General features: G+C 38.4%; 1 protein-coding gene across 1 annotated transcript; it reads left to right on the forward strand.

The window, feature by feature from the left end:
- Positions 1–331: 331 nt before the first annotated feature.
- On the forward strand, positions 332–19,159 carry LOC149829703 (actin-interacting protein 1-2-like). The gene is made up of 6 exons (XM_090015265.1): positions 332–575; positions 1,731–1,747; positions 1,938–2,360; positions 14,996–15,109; positions 15,308–15,715; positions 18,902–19,159. The coding sequence occupies exons 1-6, from the start codon at positions 332–334 to the stop codon at positions 19,157–19,159; spliced, it is 1,464 nt and encodes a 487-aa protein (XP_089871391.1).
- Positions 19,160–19,477: the final 318 nt, after the last annotated feature.

Genomic DNA, 19,477 nt, shown 5'->3' on the forward strand with positions numbered 1-19,477 from the left:
TGTATGCAGTGAATCAAGTTTCACAATTCATGCATGACCCACGAACAAAGCATATGAATGTTGTCAAGAGAATCCTTCGATATTTAAAAGGAACTCTTGGAGATGGTCTAGTTTATCATCAATCCAAGACTAAAGGGGAGCAACATCGACTGGATGTATACACAAATGCAGATTGGGTTGGAGTTCCAGATGACAGGCAGTCGGTTTCTGGATATTGTGCTTTTCTTGATGGGAACTTGATGGCGTAGAGTAACAAGAAACAACGTGCATTTGCACAATCTAGTATTGAAGCTGAGTATCGATCTATGGTGGCTGCTACAATAAAGGCCACATGGCTGAGACATCTTTGACTGAAGTTGGAGAATCTATGCTACCCACCACTCTCTTGCGCGATAATCAAGGTGTCATACAAATTGCTTTTAATCCTATTCACCATAGTCGCACAAAGCATATAGAGATTGATCAATACTTCATTCGGCAAAAGATTGAAGATAGAGAAGTTGCACCTACTTATGTTCCTACGGCTGACCAAGTGGCAGATTTGTTCACTAAGGGCCGTACTAATATGCGTTTTGGTTCTTGAAGAACAAGTTGTCCATGTTGCAAAACCATGCACAACTTGAAGGAGGGTATTGAGAATGTAGTGTACAGGTCTAGTTCTAGACCCAAAATGATTCTTTTGTATTGTATTTACATGGTTGGTATTATCGGGTCTGGGTTGACAGACCCAATCCAACTTGTATCATATATATAACATTGAATATAGGGCACAACCTCTCATTGAGAATCATGTCAGTCATTGCCACCTCTCCTTCTTGCAAATCCCTTTCTCTTCTGCTGTGGATGAAGATCTGGTCGAAGGTGCTTGACTTCTAACAATTTCTACATATTCTAATTTCAAAAGAAGACATTCATTTTTAATATAACCCTTTCAAAACACCTACCATACATATGAAGATAGAAAAGCTAAAGATACATACCGGAATGCAAAATCCTCGAATCCATGCTATTCATTAATACGAATCTTTTTCAAGACCATGATGCCTTGCTCTGATACCATGTCACAAAATGGCATGGACCTCAATGCACTCTATAATGAACTCCAAGAATAAAAACACAATGCATTTGGATAAAAACATAATAACTAAAATAAAACACAATAGAATGTGAATGAATAACTTCATTAATAAAGAACATTAAAAATACAAAGAAAAATACATTTTAATCATCATTACAATACACTCAAAAACACACAAGAAGCTTAAAACTACCCATCACTCTCTTACCTTACAAAGGCACCCATATTTATAGAGAAACGGAGGAAGAAAAGAGATTAAAGGAGAGAAAAAGGGAGTCCACATTAGTTTGACTAGCTGTTGGACCTAGTCCAATGACTAGATTTCTAGCCGTTGGACCAGCAGTCCAACAACTAGTCTAAGTCAACCACAGTTGACTTAACTTTAAAGTATATAATATATATATATATATATGTATATATATATATCTTAACAATATTTGGGTTATATCATTTGAACATCTAAGACAAGTAGTTTGCATTGTATGCTGTATCTTAATAGCCTTTAGTTTGCAAACTTAATCTGTTGAAGTGATTATGTCACTATAAGAAATAGAGATGGTGAAAAACCCTTCATTTTCCTTGTTAGCTTCGAATCACATCGGCTACTGCTGGATTTCTGGTTTTGACTGAATTGCCTGTTGCAATTTTACAGGTGGATTAAAGGAAAGTGTTAATGCAATATTTGATACATTGTTTTTTCTTATTTTTAGGTCTTCAAAGAGAATGCACTTGCTGATTATGATTTTTTCTTTTGGTGTGACTCAACAGAAAGATACCTATTCATTCTTTGTTTTATATATTTATTTCTCTAGTAGCCAACTCTCATATCTTACTGCGAAAGCTTATCCTGCTGTTTCAGGTGCTAACAGTGTCTGCAGATAAAACTGCAAAAGTGTGGGAGATTGATGAAAATGGAAACGGTAAGGTGAAGAAGACACTTACTTCATCTGATTCTGGACTGGATGGAATGCTAGTTGGTTGCCTGTGGCAGAATAATCATCTTGTCACTGTTTCCCTTGGTGGCACTATTAGTATATATTCAACCAATGACCTAGAAAAGATGCCAGTATCATTTTCTGGGCACATGAAGAGCATCACTGGTTTGGCAGTCACCTCTGAAGGCAGCCAGAATATTATTCTATCTAGCAGTTATGATGGGGTGATTGTCCGATGGATGCAAGGAGTTGGATGTGCAGGAAGGTTACAGAGAAGGGAGAACTCTCAAATTAAATGTTTTGCAGTGGTGGAAGGAGAGCTCACCACATTTGCCTTTGATAACAAGGTAGCACCATTTCTTCATGTACATGTAGTAGTTGCCTTTATTTTTATATCTTGTGGTTTGTGTGCTTGCACCATCTTTTTGAAGCTGATTTTCTTGATGACTTATGATTGCAACTAGGCTGGAGAACATGATGATGTGTCTTTCTATTATCCAATATGATCACTGAAATGAATATATTTCAATTCAATCTTGCACCTTGATGGGGTAGGCAATTTACACACTAGCTAAAATTACTACTCAATGTTGAGTCAGGCATATTAAGCCAACAAGATCTTGTGTTCTAAATAAAACATGTCTTGAGGGAAAAGACTGACTAGATGTTCATTGCAATTGAATAACAAGAAAATGAAATCTTGCGTTGATGGAGAAATGTTAGATCCCTCAATATAGAAATGGTACAAGAATGTGCTTCACAAAATGCCCTTATGTGATATTACAGAAGTAATTTTGGCATTTTAGAGAACAATGGAGTGAAAAATATAAAATATATAAAGAATATGAAAAGTGAAGTTATTGATGACTAGTATAGTTTTGTAAACTCCATGTATAGTGAACTGTGATAGTGTTAATAATTTTCTCCTGTGGTAAAGGAGCTTGATTGTAAATTATATTTTTATCAATAAAAAATGTCACTGCCTTTAAAAGTAGAACTACAAACTGCAAAGATTTTGTCATAAAATATGACAAATATTGAGATTAGGGGTGGCAAAACCTGACACGACCTCCCAACCCGACCCGCCAACCCGCCTTTTAGGCGGGTTCAGGTTGGGCTTAAACTAACCCGTTTAATAAACGGGTCGACCCCCCTTGATAGAAATCATGGGTTCCTTTCTTCATCTACAAGCAACAGCACAACATGGGGAGAGAGAACGTGGCTGCAGCAAAAATCCCTAATCAGGGTATTCATTTTTGCTTCTCTGATTAAATACACACAAATACAATAGCTAGGGTATGAAAATACCCATTACATGTTATGATAAAATTACAGCATGCCATTAATGAAACATTAATGAGCATGTGTTTAAAATGAAAGGAATTGGGTCTGGATTCTGAGTTCCAGACCTTATACTAAATGACAGTATCTTTTCACCCCCCCTCCAGTTGTACATGGTTTTGGACCATGAACATCCAAAATCTGTCCTTGATAAGTCCTTTTGTAAACAAGTCAACAACTTGATCAGCAGTCCGCACGTATTCTGGTTCAATTTCCTTCTCTTCAACCTTTTGTCTTACAAAATGTTGATCAATTTCAATATGTTTGGCACGACTGTGGTAGATAGGATTGAATGACATGTTGATAGCACTTTGATTGTCACACAAGAGAATACTTTTAGAAATCGATTCTCTTCTGTCAACAGGTGTCTGATCCATGTTACTTAGGCTGTAGTAGCTGACATTGATCTATATTCATCTTCTGTGCTCGACCTGGCTATGGCTTTTTGTTTTCTACTGCTCCAGGAGACAAGATTTAGCCCAATGAAAATGCAGTATCCTGAGACAGACCTACGTTCATCTGGATCTCCTGCCCAATCTACATCTGTGTAAGTAAGGAGTTCATGCATGTGATGACCAGGCATACTCTTTCTGTATAGAAGACCATCTCCAATAGTACCCTTCAAATATCGAAGAATGCGTTTAACGGTTTTCATATGCCCAATATGTGGTTCATGCATGAACTGAGATACCTGATTGACAGAATAGACAATGTCAGGCCGAGTGAAGGTAAGATATTGAAGCATTCCTACTATCCTGCGATATCCTGTAGGATCCTCGTACAAATCTCCATCTTAGCAACTGAGTTTCTGATGAAGTACATTGGGTGTGCTGAGGGGCTTACAATCTGTCATACCTGCCTTGCTAAGAACATCAATGGTATACTTATGCTGAGTAAGCGTCATGCCTTAAGGAGTCCTGTCAACTTCTACTCCAAGAAAGTATCGCAGTTTACCAAGATCCTTCATCTTGAATTTATGATTCAAAAGTTCTTTAACCTGTTCAATATGTTCATTAGAGTTACCTGTAATGATAATGTCGTCAACATATATCAATAACAGGGTAATTATATCTTTGCATTTAAATATGAAAAAAGAATGGTCAAGAAGAGACCGACTAAACCCATATTTTTCTACTTCAAGAGCGAAACTGTCAAACCAAGATCGAGATGCCTGCTTTAGACCATATATAGCTATCTTTAACCTGCACACGTATTCTTTAGAGTTCCCTTTTGCATACCCAGTGGGCTGCTCCATGTATACTTCTTCCTTCGGAGTTCCATGTAGAAACGCATTCTTCACATCCAATTGGTTGAGAGTCCACTGGTGCTCAACAGCCAATGATACTATGATGCGGATAGTTCCCATTTTCACAACTAGAATAAAGGTCTCATCATAGTCTTGTCCTTGCTCCTGTGTGAATCCTTTGGCAACCAGCCTTGCCTTATATCGCTCGATAGCACCATCTAGCTTATACTTTATCTTATAGACCCATTTTGACCCAACCACATTCCGATTATGTGGTCTGGGAACAATATCCCAAGTGCCAGACTCATGAAGAGCCGCCATTTTGTTGTTCATAGCTTCAATTCATCTCTTAGAATTTATTGCTTGATAAAGTGTTGTCGGTTGATCTTCCTTGCCCAAAGAGGTTAAGAAAAGTTGAAAATCCATCGTGAAGTTCTCATAACTGACCCACCTATCAATAGGATGCCGAGGTCGGGTAGACCTTCTGTGAGCAAGTGATTGAGTGGAAACATAAGGAGAATTATGCTCCTGATTAAAGCTGGGAGGTATCTCCTTCTCACGTCGAGAGTAACCAATGCCTTTATACCTTTCGGGGGCCAATAGTGATTCAGACGTTACACTTTCTTGAGTTCTTTGCGCAACAGTAGATACGTTTCCCTAGTCTCTTTGATTACATTAAGAAGAACATACATTATCAATACTAGAAAAGAGATCTGAGTTCAACCAAGGGTGATAAACTTCAATTTCAGGAGGAGTGCTAGCATTATGACCAAAATTTGATTCGTCAAACACAACATTTCTGGATATTTTTATGCGCTTGCTCACGGGATCATAGCATTTGTAGCCTTTGTAATCATCAGCATACCCCACAAATCTGCACTTTAAGGCCTTATCCTGAAACTTGTGCCGCATTGAACTGTCAACATGAACATAACATACACCCGAATACACGCAAATCGTGATAATTTGGATGCACACCATGCAAAGAGAAATAGGGTGATTTGTTCTCTAAGATGTTCATAGGCAATCAATTTATGACATAGACAGTTGTGTGAAAAGCCTCTGCCCAGAAGGTAACTGGAAGGTTACTATCATGCATCATGCTCATTGCACTCTTGACAATATGACAATGCTTCCGTTGAGTAATCCCATTCTGTTGAGGTGTGTGAGGGCAAGACACATATCTACTTATTCCATTTGTTTGGAGGAAATTTATGAAGTCATTTGAAGAGAATTCACCCCCTCCATCACATTGGAAACAAATAATATTCTGAGAGAATTGGTTTTGAACAAAAGAATGAAAATTCTGAAATAACTTGAAGGTTTTAGATTTACTTTTCATAAAGAAGATCCATGTATATCGAGAATAACTGTCAACAAATATGAGATAATATCTAGTGCCATACATGGAAGGAACTGGAGCCGGTCCCCAAACATCAGAACATATAATTTCAAATGGTCTTGAAGCTCTTTTATTAATGGAATGAAAAGGAAGAACATGACTCTTACACTGAAGACAACTAGAACACTTTTTATTATCGACACTTAAGTCTAGACTTGACTTGGGAATAAGACTACTTGAAACAAGCTTATCAATAAAGCGACTACTACAATGACCCAGACGACCATGCCAAAGATTCGACTCAATACATTCAGAAAGATTAAAAACACTCTCAGTAGAAACTGAAGATGATGATGTGAGCTTCAAGATGGAATCAACAGGTTGAACACGAGAGGAAGGATTCTCTTGGAACACGTACATATTTTCTTGACGTTTTCCTTCAGTGAATGTTTCTCTCGTTTGAAGGCCCTTAACACAAACAGAAAAAGGAGTAAACTCAACTGAAGCATTAATGCCATCTACAAGTTTAGAGACAAACAATATTTTTCTTGATATTAGGAGCATGAATGACATTTGAAAGTGCAAGAGAATAGTTGGACATGGGGATTACAAAATTTTCAATGTGCGAAATATGGTGGTGAGACCCATCTCCAGTGACTATACTATTTCTACCAACATAAGAAACAAGATTTAGGAGCTTACCAGCATCACCAGTGACATGAGTGGCTGCACCCGAATCAACATACCAAGTACCTTGATTATTCTGTTTGATATTCAATTCAGCTAAGGCAAATAATAGTAACTCTTTGACTTCTCCACTATTTTTCAATGTATCTGTTCCCTTTCTTGTCTCCAATTGCTTTCCTCTATTTTGCGGGTTAAACCAGCAATTTGCCTTTATGTGTCCCTTTTTGTTGCAGAGAAAGCAGGTAGGTATTGTCCTTTGCCTTTGCCCATTGGGAGGAACATTGGGTGTAGGTAGTATTCCACGACTTCCTTGTCCATTTCTTTCTTGACCCCATTTGTCTCAAAAATCATACCTACCACGTCCTCGCCCATAGGCAACTCCTGTGGCAAGAACATTGTGTGCTCCAACATGAGCATGAGTATCTTCAGAAAATCCTTTCAACGTCATCTCATACTGTAAAAGCTTGACACGAAGATCTTCAAATGTAGGTAAATCTGGCAAACACAATAAGGAAGTAACCATCATATGATAGTCCGACCCCAGCCTACTCAAAGTTTGTCGCACCATATCTTTGTCACTAACAGGGCATCCCACAATGGCCAATTGATCTGTAATAGTCTTCATTTTGTTCAAATACTCCATAATAGTCATGGAGTCCTTTCTTAGCATTTGAAACTCTTTCTTTAAAAATAATACTCTGGCCTGAGAAACTTGAGAATATGTCTGAACCAGTCGATGCCATAATTGCATTGTTGAGCATGAAATGAAATGGGGATCTTCGAAACACGAGCTTAGATTAACAAGGGCAAGTGTCAAGAATGACACTAAAGCATAACCCTTAAAAAGGGTATAACCGGAAACAAAATAAAAACAAAAATGTATTATTTATTGATATGAAAAACCAATTGCTTAAGAAGCATTGGAATGAAATACAAGAGGGGCTGCACCCCTTTATATACACAGCTGAAAGAGGACTCAATAGAGCTGTTGGACACAGTCCAACAGCTCTATTTAGAGCTGTTGGAATGTGTCAGTCCAACAGCTCTATTAAGAGCTGTTGGAATGTGTCAGTCCAACAGCTCTATTGCTAGTCAAGTCTGGACAGGACTTGACTAGCAACAGTCATTCTAGTTCAAACTGAACTAGATGACATAAAGACAAAAAATAAAAATAAAGGAAAAAAAATACAGAAAAAAAAGAAATGAAAAATGTATTTATATATATATATATATAATAATAATATAATATTATTATATATACATATGTGTACAGTTTTACATTTTAACACTCCCCCTTAAACTTACGGTACAATGAGCGAAAGTTTGTCTAAGAGAAAGTGAAATCGGGGAGCAGCGAGAGGCTTTGTAAAGAAGTCTGTTAACTGATATTCTGAAGTGACATATGGCAGATCAATTATCCCGTGTAGATATTCCTCTCTGACGTAGTGACAATCCATTTCAATGTGTTTGGTGCGTTCGTGGAATGTTCTGTTACTGGCAATGTAGATCGCACTTTTGTTGTCACAACACATTTGTGAAGCCTTTGTTGCTTCAACTCCCATGTCAGCAAGCAGTCGTCGGAGCCAAACTACTTCCATGGTCGTGGTTGCCATGGCTTTGTATTCAGCTTCAGTGGATGAGAGAGATACCTTCTGCTGCTTTTTACACCTCCACGAGATCAATGATTCCCCTAAAAAGACACAAAAGCCAGTGGTTGAGTGTCTGTTATTGGGATCACCTCCCCAATCAGCATCAGTATATGCAATTAAATCAAGAGAAGAGGAGGAAGATAAGAAAAGTCCTTGTGAAAGAGAGGACTTGATGTATATGATAATACGCATGACTGCTCCCATATGAACAGAAGTAGGAGCATGTTGAAATTGACTTGCTGTATGAACAACATGTGCTATATCTGGTCTGGTAATGGATAGATAGGAAAGTGCCCCGACAAGCTGTCTATAAGGAGTAGGGTCTGCAAGAAGTTCTCCATCATCAATCTTCATTTTAACATTAACAACTTCTGGAGTGTCAACTTTCTTATCATCAGTAATACCAGACCAGAAAACAATATCAAAAGCAAATTTAGTCTGAGATAATAAATATCCTCTAGGAGAATAAGCAACTTTAATGCCTAAAAAGTATCTCAACAAGCCCAAATCAGTCATTTCAAAATGAGATTTAAGAAGTGTTTTGATTGTTTCAACTCCCTGTTTATCACTTCCGGTGATGATCATATCATCCACATAGAGAAGAAGCACAATGATCCCTGCATCAGAATTCTTAATAAACAAAGCAGTGTCAGTTAAACAGAATTGAAAACCAATATCAATCATAACACGACTAAACCTATCATACCAAGCTTTTGGTGCTTGTTTAAGTCCGTAAAGAGTTTTTTCTAAGCGAAGGACTTTACCCTTAGGAATACTTAGACCAGGAGGGGGTTCCATGTATACTTCTTCAACTAGCTTTCCATTTAAAAAAACATTTTTGACATCCATTTGAAAAATAGACCATTTTTTGATAGAAGCTAAGGCAATTAAGGTTCGGACAGTAGTCATACGAGCCATCGGAGCAAAGGTTTCTTCATAATCAATCCCATATTCTTGGGCATAACCTTTGGCTACTAAACGGGCTTTATATCTTTCAAGAGTACCATCACTCTTGGTTTTAATTTTATAAACCCATCGACATCCTATAGTTTTCTTCCCTGAAGGAAGATCTTGAATATTCCATGTAGAAGTCTTTTCAAGTGCATCTAATTCAACTTTCATGGCTTCTATCCATTTGATATCATTTTTTGCTTGAAAATATGTGGATGGTTCTTCATATGAGTGAATTAATGCAATAACTGCCCTATATGTGGGTGAGAAAGACTCGTATGATACAAACCAGTGGCATAGCTTGGATTGACGTGGGGGATGGGCAAACAGGGGTGTAGCAAAAAAAAAAATGGCGTGATAGTCGGGGGCTCAGGGGCAGCGCCCCCGAAAAAAAAATTGAGATAAAATAAAAAATGGCTACAATTATTAATAAAAATCTATTTTATATGGACAAATCAAACTATTTGCTGCAGTCAGGGCTGAGCTGGGCTAGGACTGGGCTTTTAAAAAAAAAATAATTTAACTGTTTCGAGAGGCAGGACTGGGCTACAGCCCATTCCTGCCCCCGCCCCCCCCAGCTCCGCCTCTGACCACCAAGATTGGCCGTAGAACCCCGAAAAAGCTTTAAGCTAAAAAATGAATACATTTTTTATGACACCGATGATGACCAACATGCACCATATGCAGAATTCAAGCAAAAAGAGTATAAAAATGCCTGTTAGACAAAAAATACAGACGCCCAATTATTAAAATCTGTCAATGGCCACAATTACTCACTACAAGAATCCTAGACAATCGAGAACAAGCAATTCACTCACCAACTATCTGGTAGATAAAGATACGCTATCCGTTGCCTTCGTTACATTGATAGACATCCATACCTTGTTTTAGCAGCAGGCACAAAAGGAGAGTCCTATGCACGCACGATGACCAAGAAAGGATAGCAAGATTGACTCTTTCAATGAGGTTGCACCCAAAAAGGAGGAAAGAAACTAGACCCACGTTCAGTTGTGCCCCAAAAAGAAAGGATCAAGAACCAAATTGAAGGATTGGCCTGTATTGCTCCTGTAGAATGGATAACTGGATACTGTATCACCAGAGCCACTGAACATGAACAAAACCCACCCTCAAATTTAGGAGATAAGAGGGTCTTCTTCAAACTGCTAGCGATGGTTGCCGGAGATTGGCAAAGGTCCGACTGACTGTGACAGTGGTGCCTCGCGTCGCCGGAGATTGCAGCCGAGAGGGAGAAGCTCGGAGGGGGGCACTGCCACCGCGGGTTCACCGAAGGGAGGCCGGCGGCACTGCAGAGCACAAGGGTTGCCGGCGAATGGGGTGGTCGTCTTGCCTGTGACTGAAGGGGAACGCTGGAACGGAGGGGCAGAGCTTTAGAAAACTGGCTAGGGTTTTACCCCTCGCCTCTTTTGGCAGGCTCTAGACTCATCGAGAGCCCGGGTCTCGGTCGATTCAGTTTCACGAGTCCCAATTCGACTCGGTTTTCCGAGTCATGAGTCGACTCGGTTTCAAATTTTAGGGTGGGCGGCCACCCACCCATGCCCACCCCTGGCTCCGCCACTGATATAAACTTTCCTGGAGGCCTCGAGATTCGGGATGATTGTCTAGTTGGAATGTTAGAATATTTTTCAAGTGCACATGGAGGATTAGACTCTTGTCGCCTGGAATATTGAATACTAGTATCTCTATGAACTTCTTCATTTTCAACATTAAGATCAATAATTCTTTGATCATCATCAAAGTTACAATCAAGGTCATATTCATCAGATGTTGATATTAGATCTAGCAAAAAGGAGTACTCAGTGACGTCTTTTAATTTTCTAAAATCAAAGAAGCTCTCCTTTTCAAGAAAGGAAACATTTCTAGACACATATAATTTATTATTTTTGAAGTCAAAACATCTATAACCTTTCTGGTTTTCAGCATATCCTAAAAAGGCACAGGGAATCACACGAGGAGAAAGTTTATCATTTTTGTCAGTAAATATGAAACATTTGCACAGTTTTATATTTTAACAGAGCAGTCATCTGGAATTGCCACAAGCACTTCTTGTGACAATGTAGAAGTGATATAGGCAACCAACGCCTGATCTCACTTCATCCAGGATACATACTCAAGATTTCTTACATAGGTAATAGAAAGATCTTTCTCACCATTCTTTTCTTCTTGTGGTATGAATTCTGGAGGAACAGGAACAGAACCATCCAGATGTCCAGAAAGGTCCTGACTTCTTATGAATGGTATGATTTGTTGCTTCCAAGTTAGGAAATTGGAATTGTTCAGTTTCTCAGACACGAGTTGGCTGAGAAAGTTTGAGGAAAGACCAGACTGAGAATGAGGGAATGAGTCCATATTCTTTTGAAGCCAAAAACAAGAAGGAATAAGATCCAACCAAGAGAAGGAATAAAAAATAAGAAATGGCCTTACGACAAAGACCCAACCACAATTGAATTCTAGTATAATTCAGAACGTAAATTTTAATATCAGAGAAGTCTAAAGACCAGACTAGTTTTTTTTTTTAACTGATGAACACGAGGCAGAAAAACAGGACTGCACAGTAAAGAATCTGTTCTGAATAAAATTCAATCAGTAATAGGTACGTTATTTTGAAAATATTGTGTTTTCCTTTTAGAATAATGAGAAAACAGGCAAAACAGAGATGAAAATGAATTCGAAGATGAAATTATTTTAATCAAGATAGATCTGGGCGTGCAGATCATAATCTGATCTGACGTCAATATGCAAATGAGTTTGGAGTGATCCTTTTCAACTCTTGTAATCACACATAGATCAAAAAAATTGATCTTGCTTGATTATTTTGCTTATGGATGGGTAAGATCACGTGCAGCAATGTGAAAGAAGTAGTAGATATGACAGAAGAACAACAGGGAATGAAAGAAGGAGGAAATATGCCAACGTGACCAAATTTCAGTTTTGGATTTTGGAAATAAGAGAAACACGTTGGCTTAAATAAAAAAGGGGAATCAAAAGGAGGTACTTGAAGAAGACAATAAGCAGATTAATGATGTATTTCAAAAGAGCAAAAAGAAAGAGGAGAGTACGAAGAAGAGATTTCAGTCCGGACTGCAGATTTAAATACAAGAGAAATCGATAGGAAAAATGAGAAAACAGGTACCTTAGAAGGAGACAAATCAGTCATAGAAGGAACCGATCTTCAATATTGAACCTGCTGCTCTGATACCATGATAGAAATCATGGGTTCCTTTCTTCATCTACAAGCAACAACACAGCATGGGGAGAGAGAACGAGGCTGCAGCAAAAATCCCTAATCAGGGTATTCATTTTTGCTTCTCTGATTAAATACACACAGATACAATAGCTAGGGTACGAAAATACCCATTACATGTTATGATAAAATTATAGCATGTCATTAATGAAACATTAATGAGCATGTGTTTAAAATGAAAGGAATTGGGTCTGGATCCTGAGATCCAGACTTTATACTAAATGACAGTATCTTTTCACGCCTAACCCGTTTATTAAATGGGTCGGGTTCGTGTTAGGGGTATGCCAACCCAGCTGACCCGTTTAATAAACGGGTTAGGCGGGCGGGTCAACCTGCTAACCTGCCAATCCGTTTACCCGACCCAACCCGTTTATAAACGGGTTGGCGGGTCGTGTCGGGTTACCCGTTTAATAAACGGGTCGGGTTCGTGTTTGCCACAGCCGACCCTTTTAATAAACGGGTCGGGTTGAGGTATGCTGACCAGCCAACCCGCCGGGTCGACCTGCCAACCCGACCCGATTGCCACCCCTAATTGAGATAGGCAACAATGCTCCATCTTGAGGTGTTGCAAAGATATCTATCGAATTGATTTATGAAGTCAAGCCTTGAACTCTCTTGGAGAATTTGCAATTCTATTCAGAAAATTTGAAGTGCTAAACATCTTGAATGCAACTCTTTCTTATTAAAGTGGCAAGTCACCAATATATGGTTGCTTCTTTTCATAGATATTATTTATCACCATAAAGCTTCCTAGAAGTTTCACCTGAATCTCTGCCTTTTGTAATATTGCTTTTACATGAATTCTTTTCAAATGGCCCAAAAGACATGGCTTTATAATTTGGCTTCAACATTTAAGCTTATGATCATTTGTCTCTTTTCTATTCAATGGTACGGAATTCACTCTCAAAGAAAATAAAACCAGAGGCGGTTCTTTTATGCACATACATGCAGGTCATCTATTTTGTACTTCAAAGGAATTGGCATAGAAGATTCCTTTTTGATGAGTAGCCTTCAATTTTTTGAATATTCATGGCCCATCTCAGTATCATTTCATTGTGCATGAATTGATTAATCAGGCTAATCGGATAACAGATATGTTAGTTAATTCACAAGGCTCCAAACTGACTAATAACAATATCTTCCAACATATTCTCTCTAAAAGATAAATATACTCTTTGTTGTTCTTGTAACTTCAATCTCTAAGAGGTACGTAAATGAGACCAATTTCTTGATGTCAAATTCTTGAATTAGAAACTTAAATAGCCTTTGAAATTCTATATAATATTCCATTGAAATAGTTTGACCAAAATATGCAAGTAATATCATTTTCAATACTCCTTGAGAAGAAATAAAAAATGAATTGAGATTTGTTCACGCCCATGCTTGAAATGAGCAGTACTACATCTTTTAAGCAAGTAATTCAACTTTATGTTCATGTGGTGAAGACGAAGAATAGAGAAGAGATAACAGGAGGTACCACAGGGCTGTAAAGTGCCTCATATGGTGGGTGATGTCGCAGTCAACTCTCTTGTATGTTATGTCTAACTTTAGGTTAACCTAATTACACATATACCTTTTGAAAGGTACACCTTGCCATGTAATGATATAATATGACGAGCAGTGCTTCATTGGCCTAATCATAGCACTATGGATATTGTTTTGTTCTGACATTGTTACCGTGCCAGTTGTAATTTTGACATATAAAATGTCATGAGCAGAAATTCTCTTGATCCAATGTTCACAGCATAAGGAATTGATTTGTATGTGACAGTTGACACTATTTGTTATTCATTATGTAAGTTGTACAAGTGGAATTTGATTTTCGCACGTGCATGGTATAGTCAACCTCTCTCACGCTCTCTATAAACAGGCAACTAACTACAATTTGTATTCATACATGTGCATATATGTATTGGATAAACTGGGAGCTATGTCACATAGGTACGGGTGCAAATGCGGGGGCGGCGATGCGGCACTTTAAAAGAACTTGGGTGTGGGGGTGCGGGAGGGTATATATATATATATATATATATATATATATATATATATATATATATATATATATATATATATATATATATATATATTTAACACCACCCCTTTACCCTTTCTCGTGGTACCCCATTCTCAAGCCCCATCCCTCTTTACCCCTTCTCGAGGTACCCCTTATTTTTTTAATTGGGGGGGGAGGGGGTGCTCGAGGTACCCTTACCCATTATCGAGCCCTGTCCCTTTTTTTAATGGACAAAGTTAACCAAGTCCATTTTGGACAATGATAACCTTGGGTGCGGGTTGACCGAATTGGGTGCCACACCCGCATCGCGTCGACGTGGGTGCAGAGGCCTCTTTGGTGAGTCCCTGTGACATAGACTGGGAGCATGTCTGTGCTCGCTAGTATGTCTAATGGCAATAACATGTGAAAGATTTCCAAAGGCTATTCGGTTGGAGATTTTCTCCTCGTTTTTAAGTTATATTGTCCTAGTCCAATTTGATGATTTTATCAGGTGTTCTCCAAATATTTGGTCCTCTTCTTTGATCTTCGGATAGTAAATATCAGGGATAGTCCATATATTCTTGTCTGGAAAGCTTTCCAGCCAATTATAAAAGTTCAATACACGGTAGTATTGCTCAGCAAGTCTGATGAATAGCATATTCCTTTAATAAGGAACAATTTCTTAATCTACCTGCCAAATTCCAATTGATGATATCCTGCTGTGGGGCTTATATTTTGTTGACTGTACAACAACTGTAGCTATGTACAATATGTTCAACTTGCTTTTGCTACAAGAGATGATCCTTTTCCCAAAATTTTACAGGTAAGGAGAATTCCGCTGCATGCTGATCAGTGTGGTGATGAAGAACAAATTGATATTGGTGCACAACCAAAGGACTTAAATATTGCACTTGATAAGCCCGAGCTGGCATTGCTTTCAACTGATTCAAGAGTAATCATGCTTCGTGGATCCAAAGTGTTGTCAACTCTGAATCTTGGGTTTGCTGTGACGGCATCTGCAATTTCACCTGATGGAAGTGAGGCCATTGTTGGTGGCCAAGATGGGAAACTCCACGTCTATTCTGTCAATGGGGACACTCTCACTGAAGAGTCAGTCCTTGAGAAGCATCGTGGTGCTATTAACGTCATTCGTTTCTCCCCAGATGCCTCTATGTTTATTTCTGGTGATCTCAATCGAGAAGCTATTGTATGGGACCATGTCACTCGAGAGGTACCATCTCTCTCTCTCTCTCTCTCTCTCTCTCTCTATATATATATATATATATATATATATATATATATATATATATATATGTGTGTGTGTGTGTGTGTGTGTGTGTGTGTATCAATCCTTGAACACAAGCACACACACATAACAAAAAGAAAACAAGAATTGGTGTATGTACAGAGTCTACAGACAGTATGCGAGGGAGATGCACATTATAACACTTTGCAAACCATGTAAATCCTTTTTTTTTGTCTAAGAGAAATAATTTAAAACAGGGGATAAGAAATCTTTCAACAAGCTTACAGAATAGATCAAATTAAGATTCTTAACCACCAGTCCTATTCCGACCAATCCAAGCTAAATCCCCATCTGACCATTTTATTGGCACAATCCAAAGCTTGTTTGAACAACCACTGAAATGCTGGATAAAACCAAAACAAATGCTCAATTGTTTCGTTCTCATCGAAACAGAAGTAGCAAGTACTTGCAAGCTGGAAACTTTTGTCTTTCAATTTGCACTGGTTATTAACCTTATCAAGTGCTAAGAGCCACACAAATATCTTGGCTGTAGGAGGGATGGAAACCCTGGACGGTGTCATTTGGAAAGTGGTCTACATCTTTACAGCCAAAAGCATGGCTAAATGAAGCTATAGAGAACATAACACATCCGTCACATTTCCATATAAGGAATTCTCGCTGTCAGAAATTTTCCATGGGCCTAAAAATCCAATAGCCATAACCAAAACCAATCTTCTACCTCTTGCACCTTGAAATTCCTTCTGAATTCAGTGAACTAACTAGCTCTTCCTTTCCAACATTCACTTACAAGTATGCTGTTATCTCTGTTTATGTGAAAAAACGGTGGATATCTTTCAGCAAGAGTTACATCCCTGGACCATAAGTCAGTCTGGAACCTCAGCTTGACCCCTTTGCAAGCTTGATTTGAACCATAAACTTAATTACCAATTCAATCACCCCCCTTTGCAAGGTCGTACTCCCTTGAAGATTTGATTATTTGGTTCCAGCCAACCACACCACCAGCTGAGATAGAGCTACCATTTCCACGTACCAATCCATTTATCCCCTTCACCCAAGCCTATGGGACCAAAAAACAAGTTAGATTCCAGATTTGTTCAAAGCTAACAGTCAGATCTGCCTATGATTCCAGTAAGTGTTTTAAAATTTAACATTCAAAACAAAGAAATCTTCTGAAAAATATTAAATCCATAGAGAAGAAAGAGGTTAGAAGATTAGAGGAAAAAGCATGAAGATGAGATTAATAGATCACTTCGTCATGGCTGCTCTAATTCTGTGTCAATTTTTGTCATTTCAATTTGACTCAATGAAATAGGAAAGAGAAAATGAATATTCCAACTACAACAGGTTGATGTCCCAACTCATTAATCACATGGGATGATCTCTCATAATAGATTAATCCTCACTAGGATTGAGTTAATTTTTTTTTATTAGTCAAGCTAGGTTTGCCTGAATATGGCCCGGTTGAGATAGTGTGACTCCAACTGGTACTACAAATCAATTACCCGAGCCATTGATGACAATGATACAATACTAATGCATGTTACGTAAAGCAAAAATAAAAACACATATTGAAGAAATGCCACGTATCCTTACATCTTGTCCTTAAGAGTTAATTAAACAGAAAGATGAGCATTGTCAGGGATAGAATGGGCATGTTACAAGCTGTCTGAAATTACAGAACACAAAAAAATTGACATGAAGCAAGTTGAAGGAACTGGGAAAAGGAGGAGCCCAGTAAAGATTGGAGATCAGCAATAAGCAGGAATATTACTATTGGGGACCATAAGTTTAGCTTTAAGCAACAATGGGATTACAAAGCAAATTGTGGTGCATAAGACAAATACCAGTTTTGATAATAATGGTGTACTTTGCTATTAATTGCATGTTCTGGATTTTCATGAGAAGGTGACAAAGCAATCAAGACCTAGAATGAATTGATTCGGCGCAATATCCCTGTTATGAAAAATGTAGTAGACATTCATTCTATTGTATGTCAATGGCATTCTAGATCCAAAAACCTTGAAAATTCTTAAGCATTTATGGCCTTGTGTGCGGTATTATAATTACCCTTGTTTTCCTAGACTACAAAATGCCTATGTCACACGGACTCGGCTAGGGAGGTGCCGCACCCGAGTCGACACGCCCCGACACGGGTGCGGACACGGGTGCGGCTTCGGACTCGGCCCGGACTCGGTCAACGCCGAGTCGGACTCGGTCAACGAGTCCAGGCCACGTCCGTCCACATTTTGGACTCGGTCAACTTTGACCGAGTCCAAAAATGTCCATTTTTAAGACAAAAAACAAAAAAAAACAATTTTTATATATCTTTTTTTTTAATATATAACCAGACTGTGCAATGCATGCAGTTGCACAGTCACAGACTGTGCAACTGCAACTGCACAGTCATTGCACACAGTCTGTGTGACTGTGCACAGTCTGCACAGTCACAGACTGCATTGCACAGACTGTGTGCACAGTCTGTGTGACTGTTTCACAAGTCACAACTTATGTAAAAATATGTATAAAACACGATAAAAGGTAACCCAACCATTTGAGATAGCTAAATAAATGCTTTTCCAGTTTCAAAAAATACTAGTTTCACAAGTATTAGAAAAGCTAGCTTAAGAAGTACCATAAAGAAATGGGAATGCCAAATTGAAACTTTCGAAAAAATTAAGGTCATAGTTTTGGCTACTTAATTTTAATTGTTTACTAGAATTATATATATATATAGCCGAGTCCCCGTGTCCAAAATTTTTGAAATTGCGCCGCACCCGTGTCGCACCCGCACCCGCACCCGCACCCATGTGACATAGCAAAATGCCATGGTTCAATTTATCAGGCACAATGTAAATCCTATATGGTTTTTTAATTTTCTTTTTGTTTCCTAAATTCTTTTTACACACATTAAAGTAGTGGAAGGCTGTCATGCTTCATCCATGTTTTTTTTTCTTTATTTTTGATAGATTTTGTCACTATATTTAAGTTGTTCATACTTCTAACTTTTTGGTTCCCATTTGCATAGTCCATCTCTCTTTCTTCCTTTCCCTTCCGCATTAATCCTTTTTAGAAATGTAATGTTAATTACCAAGGTTTGATTTTTAACTTCCTGAACATTTGTCTCACTAACCAGTTGACTATCTTCTGCAGGTTAAGCTTAAGAACATGTTGTACCATACTGCTCGTATAAATTGTGTGGCTTGGTCTCCTGATAGCACAATGGTTGCTACGGGATCTCTAGACACAAGCATAATTATATATGAAGTTGATAAGCCAGCTTCAAGTCGTATAACCATAAAGGGTGCTCACTTGGGAGGTGTTTATGGATTAGTTTTCAATGATGATTGCACTGTTGTAAGCTCTGGTGAAGATGCATGCATTCGTGTGTGGAGATTAGTGCAGCAGTAACGGGATCGTAACTGCAATTGATGGTTGATTTGGTTTTGGAAGCAAGTTGTGTGGCCTTACATTTCTTGCTCTGTGCAGTCTTCGTCAAAAGAATTCTCTGTTTTGTTTGTAGGAAAACCCTTTCCAGTTTGTCTTTGATTGAAGACTAGAAGAACATAGCAGAATGGCTCGTGTTTTGATATGATTTTGCTTATGTGAGTTTTTCGCCTTTTTTGGGTTATATTGGGTGTTTTTTTTTTTCCTTCTCCTTTTGTCGGTCTGATCAGCCATGCATACACCTAAATATTTTCCATGATCATATTTGTGTATGCAATGTTC

This window comes from Nuphar pumila, chromosome 8 (genome assembly GCF_984573655.1).
Source record: "Nuphar pumila chromosome 8, dmNupPumi1.hap1.1, whole genome shotgun sequence".
NCBI classification, from domain to species: domain Eukaryota; kingdom Viridiplantae; phylum Streptophyta; class Magnoliopsida; order Nymphaeales; family Nymphaeaceae; genus Nuphar; species Nuphar pumila.